The 19,405-nt window shown below is 24.5% G+C and overlaps 10 protein-coding genes across 10 annotated transcripts; 5 read left to right on the top strand and 5 right to left on the bottom strand.

The window, feature by feature from the left end:
• The first annotated feature begins 5 nt into the window (after positions 1–5).
• On the top strand, positions 6–760 carry T552_00626 (hypothetical protein). Its single transcript, XM_018369237.1, has 3 exons — positions 6–189; positions 241–439; positions 484–760. Exons 1-3 carry the CDS (start codon positions 38–40, stop codon positions 712–714), a joined length of 582 nt encoding a protein of 193 aa, XP_018226939.1. The 5' UTR covers positions 6–37; the 3' UTR covers positions 715–760.
• A 2-nt stretch (positions 761–762) lies between these two features.
• On the bottom strand, positions 763–3,606 carry T552_00625 (hypothetical protein). The gene is made up of 9 exons (XM_018369236.1): positions 3,523–3,606; positions 3,328–3,475; positions 2,900–3,273; positions 2,703–2,856; positions 2,484–2,653; positions 1,680–2,442; positions 1,489–1,638; positions 1,309–1,445; positions 763–1,264 (listed from the first exon to the last, which is right to left on the bottom strand). Exons 1-9 carry the CDS (start codon positions 3,558–3,560, stop codon positions 805–807), a joined length of 2,394 nt encoding a protein of 797 aa, XP_018226938.1. The 5' UTR covers positions 3,561–3,606; the 3' UTR covers positions 763–804.
• A 1,349-nt stretch (positions 3,607–4,955) lies between these two features.
• Positions 4,956–6,167, top strand: T552_00624 (hypothetical protein). Its single transcript, XM_018369235.1, has 6 exons — positions 4,956–5,121; positions 5,165–5,229; positions 5,276–5,419; positions 5,467–5,612; positions 5,661–5,859; positions 5,905–6,167. Exons 1-6 carry the CDS (start codon positions 4,998–5,000, stop codon positions 6,124–6,126), a joined length of 900 nt encoding a protein of 299 aa, XP_018226937.1. The 5' UTR covers positions 4,956–4,997; the 3' UTR covers positions 6,127–6,167.
• Positions 6,168–6,966: 799 nt separating this feature from the next.
• T552_00623 (hypothetical protein) lies at positions 6,967–8,298 on the bottom strand (the record flags this gene model as incomplete). The annotated part of the gene is made up of 8 exons (XM_018369234.1): positions 6,967–7,138; positions 7,182–7,359; positions 7,403–7,437; positions 7,483–7,616; positions 7,659–7,935; positions 7,980–8,050; positions 8,093–8,178; positions 8,223–8,298. 8 exons carry the CDS (start codon positions 8,296–8,298, stop codon positions 7,006–7,008), a joined length of 990 nt encoding a protein of 329 aa, XP_018226936.1. The 3' UTR covers positions 6,967–7,005.
• A 698-nt stretch (positions 8,299–8,996) lies between these two features.
• T552_00622 (hypothetical protein) lies at positions 8,997–9,565 on the bottom strand. Its single transcript, XM_018369233.1, has 3 exons — positions 9,459–9,565; positions 9,241–9,413; positions 8,997–9,195 (listed from the first exon to the last, which is right to left on the bottom strand). The coding sequence occupies exons 1-3, from the start codon at positions 9,517–9,519 to the stop codon at positions 9,040–9,042; spliced, it is 390 nt and encodes a 129-aa protein (XP_018226935.1). The 5' UTR covers positions 9,520–9,565; the 3' UTR covers positions 8,997–9,039.
• Positions 9,566–9,675: 110 nt separating this feature from the next.
• T552_00621 (hypothetical protein) lies at positions 9,676–11,564 on the top strand. The gene is made up of 7 exons (XM_018369232.1): positions 9,676–9,832; positions 9,875–9,952; positions 9,997–10,032; positions 10,073–10,818; positions 10,862–11,276; positions 11,318–11,410; positions 11,457–11,564. Exons 1-7 carry the CDS (start codon positions 9,722–9,724, stop codon positions 11,517–11,519), a joined length of 1,542 nt encoding a protein of 513 aa, XP_018226934.1. The 5' UTR covers positions 9,676–9,721; the 3' UTR covers positions 11,520–11,564.
• A 599-nt stretch (positions 11,565–12,163) lies between these two features.
• T552_00620 (hypothetical protein) lies at positions 12,164–14,494 on the top strand. Its single transcript, XM_018369231.1, has 14 exons — positions 12,164–12,221; positions 12,271–12,352; positions 12,399–12,429; positions 12,474–12,575; positions 12,617–12,643; positions 12,685–12,721; positions 12,770–12,811; positions 12,857–12,965; positions 13,011–13,120; positions 13,166–13,213; positions 13,259–13,444; positions 13,497–13,648; positions 13,693–14,224; positions 14,269–14,494. The coding sequence occupies exons 1-14, from the start codon at positions 12,210–12,212 to the stop codon at positions 14,446–14,448; spliced, it is 1,650 nt and encodes a 549-aa protein (XP_018226933.1). The 5' UTR covers positions 12,164–12,209; the 3' UTR covers positions 14,449–14,494.
• Positions 14,495–14,911: 417 nt separating this feature from the next.
• T552_00619 (hypothetical protein) lies at positions 14,912–15,459 on the bottom strand. Its single transcript, XM_018369230.1, has 2 exons — positions 15,345–15,459; positions 14,912–15,301 (listed from the first exon to the last, which is right to left on the bottom strand). Exons 1-2 carry the CDS (start codon positions 15,412–15,414, stop codon positions 14,958–14,960), a joined length of 414 nt encoding a protein of 137 aa, XP_018226932.1. The 5' UTR covers positions 15,415–15,459; the 3' UTR covers positions 14,912–14,957.
• A 208-nt stretch (positions 15,460–15,667) lies between these two features.
• On the top strand, positions 15,668–16,322 carry T552_00618 (hypothetical protein). Its single transcript, XM_018369229.1, has 5 exons — positions 15,668–15,781; positions 15,830–15,867; positions 15,911–16,028; positions 16,079–16,178; positions 16,220–16,322. The coding sequence occupies exons 1-5, from the start codon at positions 15,708–15,710 to the stop codon at positions 16,274–16,276; spliced, it is 387 nt and encodes a 128-aa protein (XP_018226931.1). The 5' UTR covers positions 15,668–15,707; the 3' UTR covers positions 16,277–16,322.
• A 99-nt stretch (positions 16,323–16,421) lies between these two features.
• On the bottom strand, positions 16,422–19,322 carry T552_00617 (hypothetical protein). Its single transcript, XM_018369228.1, has 9 exons — positions 19,125–19,322; positions 18,917–19,078; positions 18,637–18,874; positions 18,454–18,593; positions 18,195–18,411; positions 17,617–18,151; positions 17,082–17,575; positions 16,826–17,035; positions 16,422–16,784 (listed from the first exon to the last, which is right to left on the bottom strand). The coding sequence occupies exons 1-9, from the start codon at positions 19,275–19,277 to the stop codon at positions 16,468–16,470; spliced, it is 2,466 nt and encodes an 821-aa protein (XP_018226930.1). The 5' UTR covers positions 19,278–19,322; the 3' UTR covers positions 16,422–16,467.
• Between the last annotated feature and the right edge of the window lie 83 nt (positions 19,323–19,405).

The following is a 19,405-nucleotide window of genomic DNA, read 5'->3' as shown; positions in this document are numbered from 1 at the left end:
ATCGATAAAAACTATCGAAAATTTATTTTTATATTTGATGTTTACATGGGTTGTATTACTCCCAAATCATTTATTATTCCAAAAGAATATAAGCTTAGGAAATTCGTTTAATTTATTCATTTGGAGCAGAAACTTTTTAAATTCAACATTAAGCAAATCAAAGAGATTTTCAACATATCGTATATTACCGTGAATCAATCTATCATTATAATATATATTTAATAATAATTATAAATTTAGATATAAAAAGAGTCTTATATTTTCTGTCATTTCAGATATTGATTCCTATTCAGCCTTTTTACCATATTGCCTAGCTTCAAAAGTGACTAAACGTGATAAAAATGGTTTACCGCAAACAGCCGATTTAAGAATTGGTTGGAAAAACTATGATGAAATATTTAGCAGCAAAATAAGTTATGTTTCACATGATTATATAATAGTAATAATATATAATTATAGAAGATAATTTTTAATTTAATACAGGCAAATGCTTCTAATAATCAACTTTTTCAAAAATTACAAGCTACGTGGTCTTTAAAGGATATACAAACAACAGAGAAATTAGAAGAAAAAACAAAAATATCACTCATCCTGGATTTTAAGTTTTCTAATCCTCTATATACTATAATTAGTATGACAGTAATGCCAAGAATTTCTACTCTTATAATTACTGCATTTGAAAATAGAATTAAACAAATTGAAAAAATAAATTAAATAACTTTTTTCAAATAAAAAATATGCAAAAAATTATACATTTAAAATACAAATAATACTCTACGTTTTTACAAAAAATATTCAAAAAAATTATAATTTAAAAAAATCAGGGAAATTATCCATTTCTTTTAATGTATAATCAATTAAAAATGATGTTTCGATTAAACCAGAAATTCTTTTATAATGACGCTCAGAATATGGTATGATAACATCTAAAATTTTTTTAATATTAGAAATTTTCAAAAAATAAGAAGCATCATATGTTCGTAAAAGGATATACAATATTCTCTGAGCTATATAAGATGTACGAAAATTCGTATTCCAATCTCTTAAACGACAAATAATATTAGAAAGTTCTTCTAAACTTAATGATTCAAGAATTTGATCTATAATATCAACTCCTTCGATCGAATTGTCAAAGCTAGATGTTTTTTTATTTAATATTTCCTTAAAAAACATCAAAAGTCTATATGGTTGATTCAATGACATAGCTAATATAATTGCGTTTTTCCAATCCTGACGCTGAATATAATTAAATAATTGTTGTTCACTATTAACAATTAAATAATAATTAAGAAATATATAAAAATATACTTTTTTATAAAAGAAGATTTTTCAGTATCAATTCTCTTTTTTTCATCTTCCGTAATATCTTTCCAAAAATTTATAACAGAATCAGCACCTACTGATACTATCGTATCTTCTGATGAAGAAATACACAATGACCAAACCTATGTTTTTTTCAAAAAGAAAAAAAGTATTAGCAAAACTTACTCTATCTGTATGATTATCCAAAGTAGCTACACATTCACTAGTTTTAGTAGTCCATAATTTAATCAAACCATCACTTCCCGAACTTATTATTTGTTGCCCATAAGAAACAAAAAGAACTTTTAATACAGAATTCGTATGACCTTCAAAAGTCTTTAAACTTAATTTAGTCCATCATAAAAAAAAAAAAAAACCTTCAAACACGAATAATCAGACAAATTCCATAATTTTATTGATCTATCTGCCGAACCAGTAATCGCTGTTTTTTCGTATTGAGAAATTTTCACTGTCCAAACACCTCTTTTATGTCCTTTCAAAACACCCAATACTTCCCCATTATAAAGGTCCCAGACTTTACATGTTTTATCTTGAGATGCAGAAACAAATATTTTATTATCATAAGATATATCTAATGCATTGATATCCTTCTCGTGAGCTTTTCTTGTATACACAGATCTAATAGAATCTTTTAAATTTAATATATTCCACAATTTAATAGTTTGATCTCGAGATCCAGTCAATAAAAAATCAGGCATTGTACCTTTTTTTATAGATGAAAAAGCTATAGAACCAATAGAATCCGTATGCCCGGTAAATATAGCAACATTTACAAAACTATTAAATTCTGCATCAAATTTCCATAACCTTGCTTCATTATCTTTTGAGCCTGATGCAAGCCATTGCCCATTTTTGCTAGCAACAAGACAAATGACAATATCCTTATGTCCATTTAAAAAATTAAAGTCTAAATTAACACAATTTATTATGCTAATAATCGGAGAATTAGAAGCAATAGCAATATGAGAATCATCATTTCCTATATATGTACAATCAATTATTTCATCGTGATATCCTGCTATTTTTCGAAGTACAAGAAATTGCAAGGAAGAAAGAGAATGAATTATTAAAGAATGATCTGATAGAATAGAAAGTAAAATATTTCTTTCACTATTATATCTATATAAAATTAAAAAAAATATAACAAATAATCCAATTACACTATTTTACAAATAGTAATGTCTTCCAATTCAGAAACACATATTTTGTTAACTTCTAATCCAGAAATATAATCCAAAAAATGGATAATATTTTTATTTCCTCCAGTTACTATTAATTGACTGTTATCTATTAAAAGACCTTTTGGAAGAAATTCAACGGATTCTATTGTCTTTAAAAATTAATTTAGAAATCAATAATTAATTAAAATTATAACAAACCTCATACAAGGATACAGATTTTTTTAATTTAAATATGTTAAGATCCCAAAAATTTAAAATCGTATCTCTTGATCCACTCACAAGAATTTTCTCATCATATGAAAAATCTAAACCACAAATAAGACTTAAATGGCCATCGAGCGTAGAAAGACAGCTAATTTATATTATTTTTTTCATTTAAATTATATTACTATTACCAATTTTTAACTAAATCCCATATCTTTATTTTATAATCATCAGCAGCAGTTGCTAACAACCACCTATCTTTTCTTTTCTTAATCTCTTTAGAAAATTTAATAGCACAAATAACACCACCATGCCCTTTAAAACTATGAGTATTATATCCTCCTTTTATATTCCAAACTTTAACAGAGCCCTCTGCACCTCCTGTAGCTATTAAGCTTGAAGTAACATCAGGTTCCATAACCATAATAGGAGCATCATGAGCCTTTAAAGCATAAATAAGATCTCCCGATGGAATATGATAATGACGAAGCATCAATGATCTAGAAGCCGTTATTAACCTAGTTCCATCTAATACTAATGCCAAAGAAGTAATTATTTCTGAATCCTATAAAAATAATAAAAACATTATAATAATAATAAATACATTCTAAAAACATACACCATTTATAAGACATATCTTTTCTCTTGTATCAATATTAGTTATTTTAACATTTTCTCCTAACGAACTGGCAAATGTATATCCATCATTAGACAAAGAAAAGCTTCCACCAGTATAAATAGGCTCTATGGTTTTTTCAATTACAAAACTAAATAAATAAGTATGTAAAATATAATTTATTATAAGACTTTTTACCTAGTTTTTAGAAAAGTAGCTTTTGATAGTAAGGACATCAAAATTAATATTTCCTCATCAAGACTTGTATACCTTAGCACTAAAAACTCAGAAATTTTATTAGAATAAAAAAATTTAATAAATTAAAATTATATAAAAATGGAAAGAATAATTTAGTAATTGTAAAGAAATCATAAAAGCATCGAAAATGATAAATCAAAAATGATTTTTTTAAAAATAACTTCAAGTTAATAATTAATAACTTTAAACTAAAATTACATCTAAAAGAATTTCAAATAAAAATTTATTAATATATATGTTAACAAATACGTCATATTTAAAATATAATATCCTTAGCTAAATCATATTAAATCTTTTATAATTATGTATTTATAAATAATGAATAATTTTAAAAAATAATATATTAAATCTAACTAAATCATAAATAAATAAAATTCAATATAAATAATAAATTAAATTATTTTTTTCATAACTCTTTAATTAAATATACATGTTTATATTTTTTTCTAAATTATACCAAAAACTATCATCTTTAGAATTTTATTAAATCTTTTTTATATGCTTATTTATACATACTCATCTAAAATTGTATATTGTTCACATTTTTTATTTTCATATATTTTATTATTACTATTTAATAAATTCATTTAATATAAATCATAAAATCATAAGCTTTATAAAAATTATGGAATAATTTTATAAGATAAATATCATTTATCAAAATAAAAAAACATAAATTTACAAAAAAATTGTATATATTTTTAAAATAAAAATAATTCAAATCACATATTAATTTTAATAAATATATTTTATTATAAAACGTATATTCAACAAAACAAATATTTAAGTATATAAAAAAAATTTTATAGTTTTATATGACTATTTATTGCAATATGAAATACACATAACATTAGATTTTAAGACTATATAAACAGATAAAAATGTCTATTTTTAATATTTTTTAATTAGCTTATTCACTATAAATAACTTATAGTTTTTTTCCTTGTTTTTTTAAAATGTAAGACTAACAAAAAACAAAAATAAAAAGATTATCTATATTTTTTTTTCATAAATGAAGTATATGTTTTTTTTTTTTATTTTTATATCTATTCCATTGATCATGATTTTTATATTTATCTACATGAAAATAACATCCCAAAACTAAAAAAATCAAACAAAATTTATAATCATACTACCTTAAATTTAAATACAACAATATTAATATAATTTCTACAAATTTCAATAAAAATGCATTTACTAAATTTACATTATTTACAAAAATTAATTAAAATCTAAAAAATATCTTATTACATATCTTTTCAAATGCGTTAAGATTTACAAAATAATATCTCTTTAGTATTTAATAAATACAAAAACTAAGATCATATTTCTTTAAAAATATACTATAAAACATTTTCTTCTGAAGATTCAAAACGATATTTCTGAATTATATTTTAAAATTTCATATTTTTAAAATGCATAAAAATATAGAAGCTTTAAGAAAATTGCGCATGACGAATTCTTCATGCCCAGAAAACGTTTTAAAACTTTCAAAACCTATAATACAATTGAATAATCCTAACTTATTTCGGGATGAAAGTAAATTACGCTCATTACAAATTAATAACCTTTTAACAATTAGTTTGGGAAATATACGAGCAAACTTTTCTTGCTGCTTTAGAAATTGGGGATGATGAATTAGCCAATGTTCTAATATTCAAAATATTTCATAGAAACTATCTAATTGATATAGCAATGTCTTACAGAGCTTTTAAAAAAATTCCCTACATCTACATCTGTCATTGTCCTAAAAGGGTTATATTTGGAAGCTATAGGGAATACTTCAGAAGCGCTTAAATGTTATAATGATATACTTTCAACAGATGAATCAAATATTGTAAGTCAATGTTATTTGTTTATCATTTACTAAATTATTATATACAGCCTATTTTAAAACGACGAATAGCTTTACTTCGTTCATTAGGGAAAACAGAGGAAGCTGTAAATGAATTAGTAAAGTTCTTAGACATATGGTATTTAGATGCAGAAGCTTGGGCAGAACTAGCTGATATTTATTTTTCATTTCATTTGTAAACACTGATTTAAACTAATTAATAACCATTATATAATTGTAATAGGTACAAAAAAGCACTTTTTTGTTATTGGGAACTATTACTATTACAACCATCTTCGCATTTAATTCATGCTCGTTGTGCATTAGTTCTGTATATACAATCATTTACCAAACCTGATTTACTTCATGCAGCTACCAAAGAATATCTTAGATCTATAGAACTCTGCGAAAATTTTTTGCAAGGATTTTGCGGATTAAAAGAAGTAGAAATTCTAATTATTATTTCATATAATTTAATTTCATATTAGTGTTGCATATCTCTTTTAAAACAACCATCTTCATTCTGGAATACCAATAAAAAGATCAGTTATGAAATAAATGTTTTAAAAGAAAAACCATTAAATATAAAAAAAGTTAAATCCTTAGATGAAATAGCTTCAAAAATGCTTAGAAGGTTTTTACATGAAGGAAAACCACCTATCAATGAAAAAAATGTGCAAAAATATGTTAAGAGTCTTATAGAATCCTAAAGATATTTAAAAATGAAATTCATACGAAATAGAATTTGAAGATTTATTATAATTTCAAAGCTTCATAAACTGCTTTTTTTGATAAAAACTGAAATTAATATATATTATATCTCGCCCACTATCTATAAAGAGATTTATTATATATTCTAAATTTTAACTTTCAAAATATAATTATCTTTAAAATTATTAAAACTTAAAATTTTAAACTAGAAATATATTAACCTTAATAATTATTGGATTAATGAAAATACATTCAAAGCAAAAGCTCAATTATATCCGAATTCATATATCTGAATATAACATACTTTTTATTACTTAATACTGCAGAGCCATTTTTAATTTGTTGAACTATTGAATATAAAACCAATTATTTTTAAATAAATTAAAACACAAATATATATATTAATTCTATAGTTGACAAAGAAATACATATTATTTAATTCTAAGTATACAAATTATGCATTCAAAATATTAAAATAATTTATAACATTTACTAAAGTTTTCAACGAGCCATCAAAACATAATAAATGTTTAATAAAACAAGTAAATATTTAATTTTTTTCATAGATATATGTAAAATTCTAAAACTTAAATAACTACTATTAAAAAATCATAAACGTTTGTTCTAAATAGTCGCCGTTTAAAGCTTCCAAATAACAAGTTTTCTAAAAAAATAAATCTTTTTCCAAAAAAAAAACCAAAACGTACCCATCTACACCTGAACTACTTAAAAAAATCGAAGTTTTATTTTCATATAAAGTAAGTTGTCTAAAAAAGCTTAAAAAATATCTCAAAATAGATTGATATACGTTATAGTATTTTGATGTATTGTAGGCATAGTCATGTCTTCTACATTTCCCTTCACTAAAATTCATTAATTCAAAAATCTAAAAATCTTTTATAGAGACAATCCATATCCCTAAATGAATTCTTTAAAGTACTAAATGTATGACTTTCAGAATCATTTACAGGGGATTTCAAATGACAATCGTCTATTTCTCTAACAAATTTCCTATACGATCAACAAAACTACGGTAACAAAACTAAAAACAAACCATCCATTAATATCTCCTTGAAATGATGCCAATCGACAACTATACCCAGCAAAAATAATTTCAAATTCATTAATCCATACCAAAGTAACATAGGGAAGTTGAGATATGCTTACTGTAAAAATAACAGGAGGATTCTTATTACCAGTAGGATAAACTATTGTAATAGATGAGGAATGAGCTATATTAATTAAAAACGAAATCAAAAAAAATATATGTAAAACTTGTAAATGCCAGAGCATTTCCAGAAGGAGAAAATCTGAACACAAAATTAGATATCAAAAATGTACATGACACTAATTACTTAGCATCATAAACCCATCCCCCATTAATACTTGAAAATTCTCCACATACAGTATTAAATGGTAACCGACTTCCCCAAACAGTAGGTTCAGGCCTTTGATCTATATCTTTAATATATGCTGAAAAAACTCGAGCCTAAAAATTAAATATAATTCAAATAATAATTATCTATCTAACCTTCATGTCTACAGACCCAGAAGCAAGAAGAACATTTGCAGGATGCCAGTCTACAGATAAAACTGTGCTACGAATAGGTTTTTTTATATGTTTGCTAATCCACCAATCATTTTGTTTTTCAAAATAACATACAGATATAATCTTGGCACCACTGGCAACAGCAAACTTGTCTTCATTTGGTGACCAGCGAACGCATGTAGCAGCACGATTAATTCTCAAAAGAACAAGAGTTGGCTTCCAACACCCATCTTGTGAAAGATTCCAAACATATGCATTCCTAAAAAATAGTCAAAAAATACATTAATAAAAAACTATATATACCTATCTTGAGAACAAGTAACAATTTTATTTGTACGAGGGGCCCAATCTAAACTTGTTACCAATTTATCATGCTGCATTATATTAACGAAATTATACAATAAAATAAAACATACACCTATCAACGTATCCTTATGATCAAACCCAGTACCCTTATCTTCATATATTTCAACACTATCTTTATTAAGACTTAATGCTACTTCTACGTTTGATTAACTTGGTTTTTTTAATAATAATAAAAAATACGATTTTTAGCCCCATTAAAAGCATAAGCATTAATTGGAGCCCCAAACTGCAATATATTTATCACATTAATAGCCATATTTAATCCTTAATACGCCCTTCTAGGACAATGACATATAATTTTACTGTAAGTTCTTTCTAGACTTCCAAAAAACTAACGACTTGAATACAAAAAAAACGTTTAAAAAAAACTTAATAACATACATTTTTATTTAAAAAAATTAAATAATATAGTAATTGAATGAAATAATAATAGATAGAATAAAACTTGTTTTTTCGACAAGATATAATTAATGAAAATTAACATGAATGTATAAAAATATTATATTTAAAAATAAAAAAATATTAAAAATAATAAAAAGAAATCAATATAAATTAAATATTATTAACATTTCTAATTCTTTTTATATCAATTTACCAATCTTTATGAAAAATCAGAAATATTTAAACAATCTAAAGATTATCTAGAAATTCAAATAGATATATTCAGAATTTTATAAATTTATAATTTTTATTTTTTAAAGTTACTAATAGGTCTGTTAAAATTCGGAATATTATAAAAACTATCTTTTGGAGAATAGTTAGACATAGAAACATAATAAAAAACTGGAATTATCTTATTATAAATATCATATTTTATTGTATAGATCCATATTATACAAATAATATCATAGAATAATATGTATATATATATATATATATATAGCTACTTAAACTTTCAGCTATATATTTTGGAATTCATACATAGACTATTCCATATAAATCACAAATAACATATACGATATATTAAACAAATTAAAATAATTTTAAAATATATAGATTAATCATCATCATCTTCTCTTGATCTTTTTATTCCTGATATTATACCTCCCCCTACTGCAGACATTCTTATATCATCTAATTCTGGAGTAGGTATTTTAAAAGTTCCATCAAGCTTTGCTATCACATTTGATTTTTGCTTAGCATATTCTATTTTCTATACTAATATAAAAAGCCATACTGTACTACCCATAAAACATACCATTTCTTTCTCAAAAAAACTAAATCCTTGCAATGCTCTCATGGCTGCTGTAGCAGATGCAACATCTCGAAAAACTATATGAGCCTGTCCCCTCATTTTCTTAGTTTTCAACACAACAATATCCAAAACAGGTCCATAAACACTAAATAAACAATAAAGACACTGTCTTAAATCTTTTTAAGATATCAGTATTCATTAATATACTTTTTTTCACAAGCCTTCTTTTTTAATTTTATCATTTAAATTTCTACAATAAAGAGATACATTAGATATATCCATATTTCTAAAAATCTCTTATATATATATAAAATTCAATAAAAAAACGACTAATTAATCTTTAAATGTTTTTAAATTTCGTAATTAAATTAAAAATATTTTTCGAAATTAATTCCAAATTGCAATTCAACTCTAAATTAAGTGAAAATTATAATTTTCTTTTAAAATAATTTCCAGAGGCAATCACCATTTATATGAAATTGACATGGGATTTTTAAAGACTATTCTTAAAGTATTAGGAATAGAAAATTTTACACTCAGTTTTGTAATAATCATCTTAACATTTTTTTTTCTTCTACATATTTTTCCTCAATTAGTAAGAACTCTAATAGAAATATAAAAAATCTCAAAAAATTAGTACCAAAAAGATTCGTCAAAACCTCCTGTAGTATTTCATTGGCTTCCTTTTATTGGATCAACTATTCAATATGGCATGGTATAATAAATTATCTTAAAATTAACAACTAAAGTTATATAAAGGACCCGTATAAGTTTTTTCAAAAACAAAAAAAAAAAGTTAAAGAACTATTATTATATAAATACCTAACTTTTTTAGCATGGAAATATTTTTACTTTTATTCTACTTGGAAAAAAAATGACAGTAGCATTAGGACCTAAAGGCAATGATATACTTTTTAATGGAAAATTATCAAGTTTATCAGCAGAAGAAGCATATACTCATCTGACAACACCCGTTTTTGGTACAGATGTCGTTTATGATGTTCCTAATCATGTATTAATGGAACAGAAAAAATTTGTAAAAACTGGTTTTACTATAGAAACATTTAGAGCATATGTTCCATTGATTATTGAAGAAGTAAAAACGTACTTAGAAACTAGCCCGATTTTTGGAAAGGATAAACTCTCTGGTGTTTCATCTTTAATGAAAGCTTTGCCTGAAATAACAATTTTTACTGCATCTCGTACTCTTCAAGGAAAAGAAGTACGCAGTAATTTTGACGCATCATTTGCAAAGCTTTATCATGACTTAGATGGGGGATTTACTCCAATTAACTTTCTAGCTCCTTGGTTACCACTTCCAAAAAATCGTCTACGTGATGCTGCTCAAAAAAAAATGGCACAAATTTATATGAATATTATAAAGCAAAGAAGAAAAACATGCCAACATGAAGAAGAGGATATGATTTGGAATCTTATGAATCAACATTACAAAGATGGCCGTAAATTAACAGATAAAGAAATTGCTCATTTAATGATTGCTATATTAATGGCTGGCCAGCATACCAGTGCAGCGACAGGATGTTGGGCTTTATTACATCTTGCAGAAAAGCCAGAGTATATGTATTATAAAAGAATTCTTAACATATTATACTAATCTAATTAGTAAGCTATTGCTTGAGGAACAAAAAAGAGTATTTGGAGACAACTTAGACGATCTAACATATGACAATCTTAAGGATATGGAATTGTTATCTTATGTAATAAAAGAAACTCTAAGATTACATCCTCCTCTTCATAGTATTATAAGAAAAGTCAAATCACCGATTCTAATAGAAAACTCACCCTACATTGTTCCTAAAAATCATTATTTGTTAGCAGCGCCAGGTGTCAGCTCAGTTGATGAAGAATACTTTGAAAATGCATTAGAATTTATACCTGAAAGATGGAAATGCGAAAAAAATACAGAAGATTCCGATAAAATTGATTACGGATATGGTTTAGTTACTAAAGGAGCATTTTCGCCCTATTTGCCATTTGGTGCAGGAAGACATAGATGTATTGGAGAGCAATTTGCATACGTAAATCTAAAATTCTAAATATATTTTCACTAATAGTTTAGATGCAACTTGGTACAATTATTACAATATTTGTTCATGAATTAGAATGGACTTTACCAAAAAATCAAATTACTATTCCAAAGCCTGACTACACTGTAAATTCATAAAATATACTTTTTGGTAACTACTAAAAATATTTAGAGCATGGTTGTATTACCAGAAAGACCTTCTAACATTGAATGGAGAAGAAGACAAAAAAGATAATATAATATCAATTAATATTTATACTATATTAACAGCATTTTTTAAATATATTTTTTTCGTTTTTTTTATCAATTTTAAATAAATTTTAAATATATTTATTCAGATTCTATTTAACATTATTAATATTTTTACTTGTAAGCTGTTTTTTTTAGAAAAAAATAAATTTATTATATATAAAAAATAAATATCAATAATTAAAAAATATTTAAAAAATAGAAATCTTTAATTATCTGTCAAATTATCATCTTACTATTATGAAATTTCTCGATAGCGTTTTCTTATTAAGTTATTTTAATCTTAATTTTAAAATATATTTATAACTTTTTTAAAAAAAAATAATTTTAATTTATTTTCTTTATAAAATCATATTGATAATTATGTATCTTATTCTAAAAATAGGTTTAGTTATAAATTTTAATATTGTACAAGGCAACTTGTGAAAATACGCTATTTTAGTAATTTTTATCAATTTTTAACTTTAACCTATTTTAAACCAAAACATCGAATAAAAAGAAAAATAACTCCCTAATACAAGTTAGCATTAAAGATTAAAACATCAACTAATATTCATTAATATATGTAACAATTTTCATTTAAAACATTAAAAAAGAAAGTCTTGAAACAAAATTTACTAGGAATCTTCTTTTTAACATATATTAATTTCTATAATTTATTAAAAATAATATACTTATGGATAACAAAGTAGAATAAATGCATTCCTCATTTTGTCAAAACGTTTAACTTGTTATAGGAAAATGTACATAAAGATATATTTCAAACATATATTCAGCATATAGATCCAGAAGAAATTTATGTACGACAAGAAAAAATTGGTATTTAAATATAAAAAAAAACAAATACGTTTCTTAAAAATAATAGGCTCAGGAAGCTTTGGTTCAGTGTATAAAGGGTAAAGAAAGAAAGAAACATTTACATGCTATTTATTTATTTTAGCTTTAATAAGAAAACTCGTCGCCCAGTAGCGATTAAAATTATAGACTTGGAAAATACAGAAGATGAAGTAGAAGATATTATGTTAGAAATAAATATTCTAAGGTAGTTATAATGCTGTTATTTTTCTATAATAATATTAATAGTCAATTAAATTCTCAATTCGTTACAAGGTTTTTTTGATAAAAAAATTAATACATATTAAAATTATTAGATATTATGGATCTTATTTAAAAAATACGAAACTTTGGGTTTATATAAACTATTTTTCTGGCAAAAATTACTAATAGTAAACATAGATTATAATGGAATATTGCTCTGGAGGATCTTGCTCAGATTTAGTAATATTATTTAGACATTATTATCATATTAATAATGTTATATAGATGAAACCAAGGCCAATAGAAGAAGACTACATAGCAATCATAATTCGTGAAATATTACGAGGTCTAGAATATCTTCATAGCGAAGGAAAACTTCATAGAGATATAAAAGGTATTTTCTTAACTCAATCTTAAAATCATAATTTAAAATATGAAGCGGCAAATATTCTTTTGAATTCATCAGGTGATGTCAAACTGGCAGACTTTGGAGTATCTGGACAACTTACTGCTACCATGAGTAAAAAAAATACATTCGTGGGAACTCCCGTAAGATAAAAAATAAAGCTAGTTTTTAAACCTAATGATTTACAGTTTTGGATGGCACCAGAAGTAATCAAGCAATCAGGTTATAGTTTTAAGGTAATTAATGATTTAAAAATTATTTATCTCTTATTTTTAAATTAGGCAGATATTTGGTCTTTAGGAATTACAGCCATAGAATTAGCTAAAGGAGAACCTCCATATGCAGAATTGCATCCAATGAAAGTATTATTTTTAATACCTAAAAATGATCCACCATTACTAGATGGACCATTTTCACCTATCTTCAAGGATTTTGTGCGTTTATGCTTGCAGAAAAACACAAATAACGTAATTTCATATAGAAGAATATATATATTTATATAAATACTAAACATTGTAGCGTCCGAGTGCTAAGGAGCTTTTAAAGCATCGTTTTATACGAATGGCTAAAAAAACATCTTACTTAACAGAGCTTATAGAAAGACATGAGAGGTGGAAAACCCAGAGTAGACATTTCAGATATGATGAAGATTCTGGAGCGGAAGATGAAGAGTATTTTAAAAAATTTTCAAAATCATTTTATTTAAGAATTATAGACTAATATCTAATGCATTTGATACATACTGGAATTTTGAAACACTTAAATCTGAAACAAAACTGGAAGACAAAATACAACACATACAAGAACCTCCAGACAAACTTCATAATAACAGGAAGGAAACGGATAAACTTCAGAATGGACAAGTAGATTACCATATATCTCAACAACTCTCTCCAAACAGCTTTATTGCAACAGAAGATTCAGACTATTATTCAAATACAATTCGAGAAATATACTCTCGAAAAGAAAATATACCACCAAGTGAACTTATAAAAGAATCATTTTCATTAACACAAATTCCATTAAAGTCTAAAGAAGAAACTCTAAGTATTCCAAAATCAAGTCCGTGTTCTAAAGATTCTACTCAGATAGAATGTTCAGCTAATGATAATTGTAATTTCTATGATAATTCTCAACAATCCAATAATTTTATTTCACAAAATCATACAAATCTAATAAACTTTTCACCTAATTCGTCAAAAAAACAAACGCAATGGAGAATAGCTGTCACTCATGCATTTAAAAAAGTATGTACCACATTTAAACAATCCATAATTTAACCCTGGTATAGTTGGAAAAAAAACATTCTATATCATCTGAAACTCTTATTTACGTTAAAAAACTTAAAAAAGCATTCCAAGAAATAGAAGAGAATTGTCCAAATTTAATAAATATCTTAATGAATGAAATTATTGCAAATGAAAATGTAAAGGAATATTCAGAAAATATACAACATTTACAATTACTTTAACTTTAAGAAAAGTGCTGCTATAATTATCTTTTATCATAAAAAAATTCTATACTAATACTCTTTCAATTGCATTATTGTCAAAATCTTCTGTATTCATTTCTAACAAAAACTTTTAAATCGCATATAATTAAAAATCATGATATTAAGATTTTAAATACAATTTCATCAAGGGATTACTATTCAACAAATTCCATTTTTCATCCCAAATGTTTCTTATAGTCTATTTTAGTCAATGTTCTATATTCATAAAATTTTACAAAAATAACTGAGCTAAGCAGTTTTATACTAACTTTTAATACATTTAACAATAGTATTACCATATATAGAAAATTAAATGAATTCAAGTGAAACTTAGAAGCCACATCTGATATATAAAATTCATCTATAAATTATTTTTATTTTTTTGCAAAATATTTTTAATATTAATGATTTTCTCATATTTTTAAGCATTTTTTCATTTTTAATTCATGAACCTTTTAAGCATATTTTTCGATATTTCATATGATTTCTCATACTTTATATAAATGTTTAGTAAATCCCGTCTTATAAGGTTTCCCTTTAACGAATCTCGTTGAAAGACTACTACCCAAAGCATTCATATGAATCTTTGAAGATATAGCATGGTTATTATACGAATCAAGACTTTCAGTATGAAAACTTTGATTATTTAAACGTCCTAATATTTCATTTAAATCATTTAAGCCAACTGAAGAAAAAGAAGGATTCAAAATAAATTGCTTCTTTTCAATAAAACTAGAAACATTTCCTACTTTTCCATGATAATTTTTCCCAAGACCTAGTCCAGACTTCCATCCATAAGATAAAAGATACTTAAATCCGAACCTATTTATATCTAAAAACATAAAAAAATAAAATTAAAAAAACTACACACATACCTTTCACCCATTTCATATTTCTAGGATCCTTTCCTATTTTTTGCTTATTTCTTACTTCTGCCAAACCCATAAATTTTTTATTACAAAAAAATATCGTTACATTAAAAAATAGAACATTCTTATAATATTCATTATTTTTTTTATATATTAAGTTGTATACATTTCGAAACATCTATTCATTCCTAATCTAAAAGTATTATATATTTTTATCAATAACTCTGCTGCAATATTTACAAAAATTAAACGCATATATTATTTGAAAAGCAAAATATCTAAGCTTTCTATCAAATAAAAGAAGCTATTCAGTTTTCTGATTTTTTTATATTTAAAAACGCTTTTCTTTCAACATATTCTTGACTTATAATGGCTATAAAAGACGGTTTTTATCAAAAAAAAAGAATACCATCATCACCTTCTGGGGACTCTAACAATGACGAGTAATTCTAAAAAGGAAAGAAAAATCAAGATTACTAATTAAATAATAGCCTATTTTCGTTTGAGACAATGATTACAGAATTTAAAAGTTTATATCTACATTAATGTTTAAGATATTAACTTTATTATAGACAAATCTCATGAAAGAAGAAAAAGAAAACATAATGAAATTCAATCAATATATTTAAAAAATATGAATTCCATTGAGCAGAAATTGAAATCTATTTTAACAAAAAATAAAACCAAAATGTGAAACGAATTTTTCATTAATTATTAGAAACAAAACTAACAACATGTAGAGCTAAACAAAACTCCAGAAAAATAGAACAATTAAAACATCTTCTTAAACTTAAAGAAGAGAATGAAGAAATGCTTTTAAAAGAAGTAGAAGCAGTAGAGGTATTAATAACATTATTTATTCGAAAAATTAACAATACAAGATAATTTTCAATAATGTGAAAGAAAGCTTATCAACAAACTTTGAAAAATCTACATAATATAACTAATTTTTAAATATAATTAGAATACAACTATATAATAATAAATAATATATCCAAGACTAATAATTATGCATATAAACACTAAATATAATCATTATACAGTACTAATATATGTATATTCTGTTAATTCCAATAATTTATCTAACATTTTATATTCTATGCAGAATTAAAAAAAGTAATTTAACTTTTTATTTTTTCTTTATAACTTTTTTAGATTTATTTTTTTTCTCTTTCTTACGTCCCTTTGAATGTTTTAATGTTTTCTTAATTTCTTCAATTTTATTTAAAAGTTCAACATTATTTTCATCTTCATCTATATTAAATTTTTGCAAAGCTGTCGTGTCTATTTGAAGAACACTTTTCGAAGATTTATTATTATATAAATAATTTGTTTTTTCACTTTCACTATCCGATATTAATATATTTTCCGGTGCTTCATCAGGAAGAATTTCTATTGATTTTAAAACAATATTTTCCTCAACATTTCCCAATTTATATTTTCCTTCTAATTTCTATTAACTAATATAATATCAATAAGAATACTACTTTTTTCCATCGAAGTATCATGAATTTCTAGCTTAACAATTGGAATATTATTAGGTTCATTCATATTTTCCAAGGAAACAGAGTGACATGTTGATATAATGTCTTCAGAAATATAAAACGAATCATTAAAAAACTTATTTTCTTTTTTATCTTGAAGATGCAAAGATTCATAAGAAAAATCATTCAAAGAATCTTTTATATTTTTCTGAACTAATAATCTATGAACAAATATAAGACCATTAATAAAAAAACGAACCTAGAGGATATATCCAATTTTCTAAATCTAGATCTACAATTGGAATTTTTCTTTGTGCCTTTGGCACAACTGGATTAAGATTATCCAAGAACATTGCTGATAAAATATTATTAAAAAAAAAGGACGTTAAATGTAATGTATCAGAAAATTGATTTAAACATAAAGACTTATCCATATTATCAGAACCTGAAACAGAGCTATCGTATTCAATAATAGACTGTGCAATCCTAAAAATTTCACGAAATTCTATTGCACGCTGTGAAACTTCAAAATCTTTAGAAGTACAAAACATATCTAAAAAAAAAATAATCTTTTGAATCCAAACCAAAGATTCAGCCTTTTTTTCCGTATTCCAATATATATCTTGTTTTAAAATCCAATTAACAAAAATTTTTGGTATAGCTTGAATATAATTTTTTTGTATATTTGTAGAAAAAGTCAAAACTTTAGGAAGAAGCATGCTTTCAAAAACTTCATAATAAGAATCCAACAGACTATAATTCTTTAAAAAAAGAATAATCCAGATTTCCAATACCTTGAATATTCACCTACTATCCAAGCAACAAAAGACAAAACATCAACATTGCTTTCAGGATCATAAATATTATCAATTAACTCAGGATCATAAAGAAGAGTAGAAAAATGCTTAATAGAATATGGCCTTGCAGTCTTAACCCTAACACTTGCGTTTTGCATTTCAACGCCTAATATTTTGGCTACATTCACCTTTGAAATTTTTACCAAACTAGTTAATACTAATATATACCAATTAAAATCCAAAATATTAGCATAAGAATCTTTAGATGAAATTGATATAATCTTATTTACTAAACTAACACGATAATGTTTTGGCAATAAATCAGATGGTAGCGACAATTGAGACATCAAATATTTTATAATTTTCGGGAGATTATCCTTATTAACTAGACATTCTATCAAATCCAAAGAACGTAGCCGTATATCCACATCATTATTTTCAAAACATTCTAAAATAATATCCTTAAATCCTAATACTAATGTAGGATGAGTAATCATAAGTTTAGATAAAGCCAGCAACCCAACGTATTTCACTTTATATTTCAGTATAATAATAAAAAATAACATTGAAATTACAATTTTGATCCGAAACTTCAAAAAAAGACTTCAATTTAGACATACATAAAGCAGTTAACAAATCAGATTCATGATTATCTTCTAAAAATTTTCCAGATATCATAATATTTATACATTCATATCTAAGAGACATAGAGGATGTATCCTGTATAAGTGTTGTCAAAACAGGTATAAGTTTTTTGACTAGTCTTGGTTCTAAAGGTATCATAGACGAAAACTATAATTGTTAGATAAACAAAAGTAATAATCAGTTGTATACTATTTTAACCAATTTAATAAGTAACCAACCATCAGAAGATGTTTTTAGTAGATTATAAAAAATAGGTACTAATTGTAAATAATTTTTAGGATTTTTAAAAGAAAGTTCACATATAACATTAATAGTAGCACATACAACAGCTATTTCAAACATTAGATATATTAAAAAGGAAAATTAACTTACATTTATTTGGATCTTCTAATTTTTTACAAAGTTTCGAAAATGTAGTTCTCAATGCATCAGGATATTGCAAAAATACCTTATACATCATTAAAACAACTCTTTTCCTAATATATGGACTGGAATGATTCATCAAAGAACATAAATCATGCAATAAATCTCTAGAAAGCTCTGGAGTAACAACTTCTGACAAAGCATTAATAGCAATTGCAACATCCATATAATTAGAAGAAGTAAGATCCTACAAATTTAAATAACATTAAATACACATAATCAAATATACTTTTTTAATAAGATTTGTACTTAAAACTAGAACATCAGTATCCTGACGGAACGTTAAACAAGAAGCCATATAACCAATTCTTTTTTGAAAAAAGTTTGTGGAAGACATAACTTCTATAATATTAAACGATGCCCATGATATATCATGACCAAACATAACTATCTAAAAAGCCTTGTAAGATACATAAGAAACAAAGGTATTCAGCTACATATGATAATTTCAAGATTGCCATTGTTTTTATACTAAGATCCAGAGATTTTACCTCATTTCGACACTCTATAATCGCTTTCTGAATATATTTTTCCTGATTCTTATTTACTCTAAGACCACGAATGAAATCTGTTAGACTTTTTTCAAACATTATGCATTTAAATTATCATTATCAAATTATAATTTACAATTATTTTTAAGATCGTTTATAATTTCAAAAATCAAGTGTAAAATATAAAAAATAATATACTATAATAAAACAAATCCATAATACAGATA

This window comes from Pneumocystis carinii (assembly GCF_001477545.1).
Source record: "Pneumocystis carinii B80 chromosome Unknown supercont1.3, whole genome shotgun sequence".
Taxonomy (NCBI): Eukaryota; Fungi; Ascomycota; class Pneumocystomycetes; order Pneumocystales; family Pneumocystaceae; genus Pneumocystis; species Pneumocystis carinii.
The sequence above is the reverse complement of the archived record's forward strand: the minus strand, read 5'-3'. Positions and strand labels throughout refer to the sequence as shown.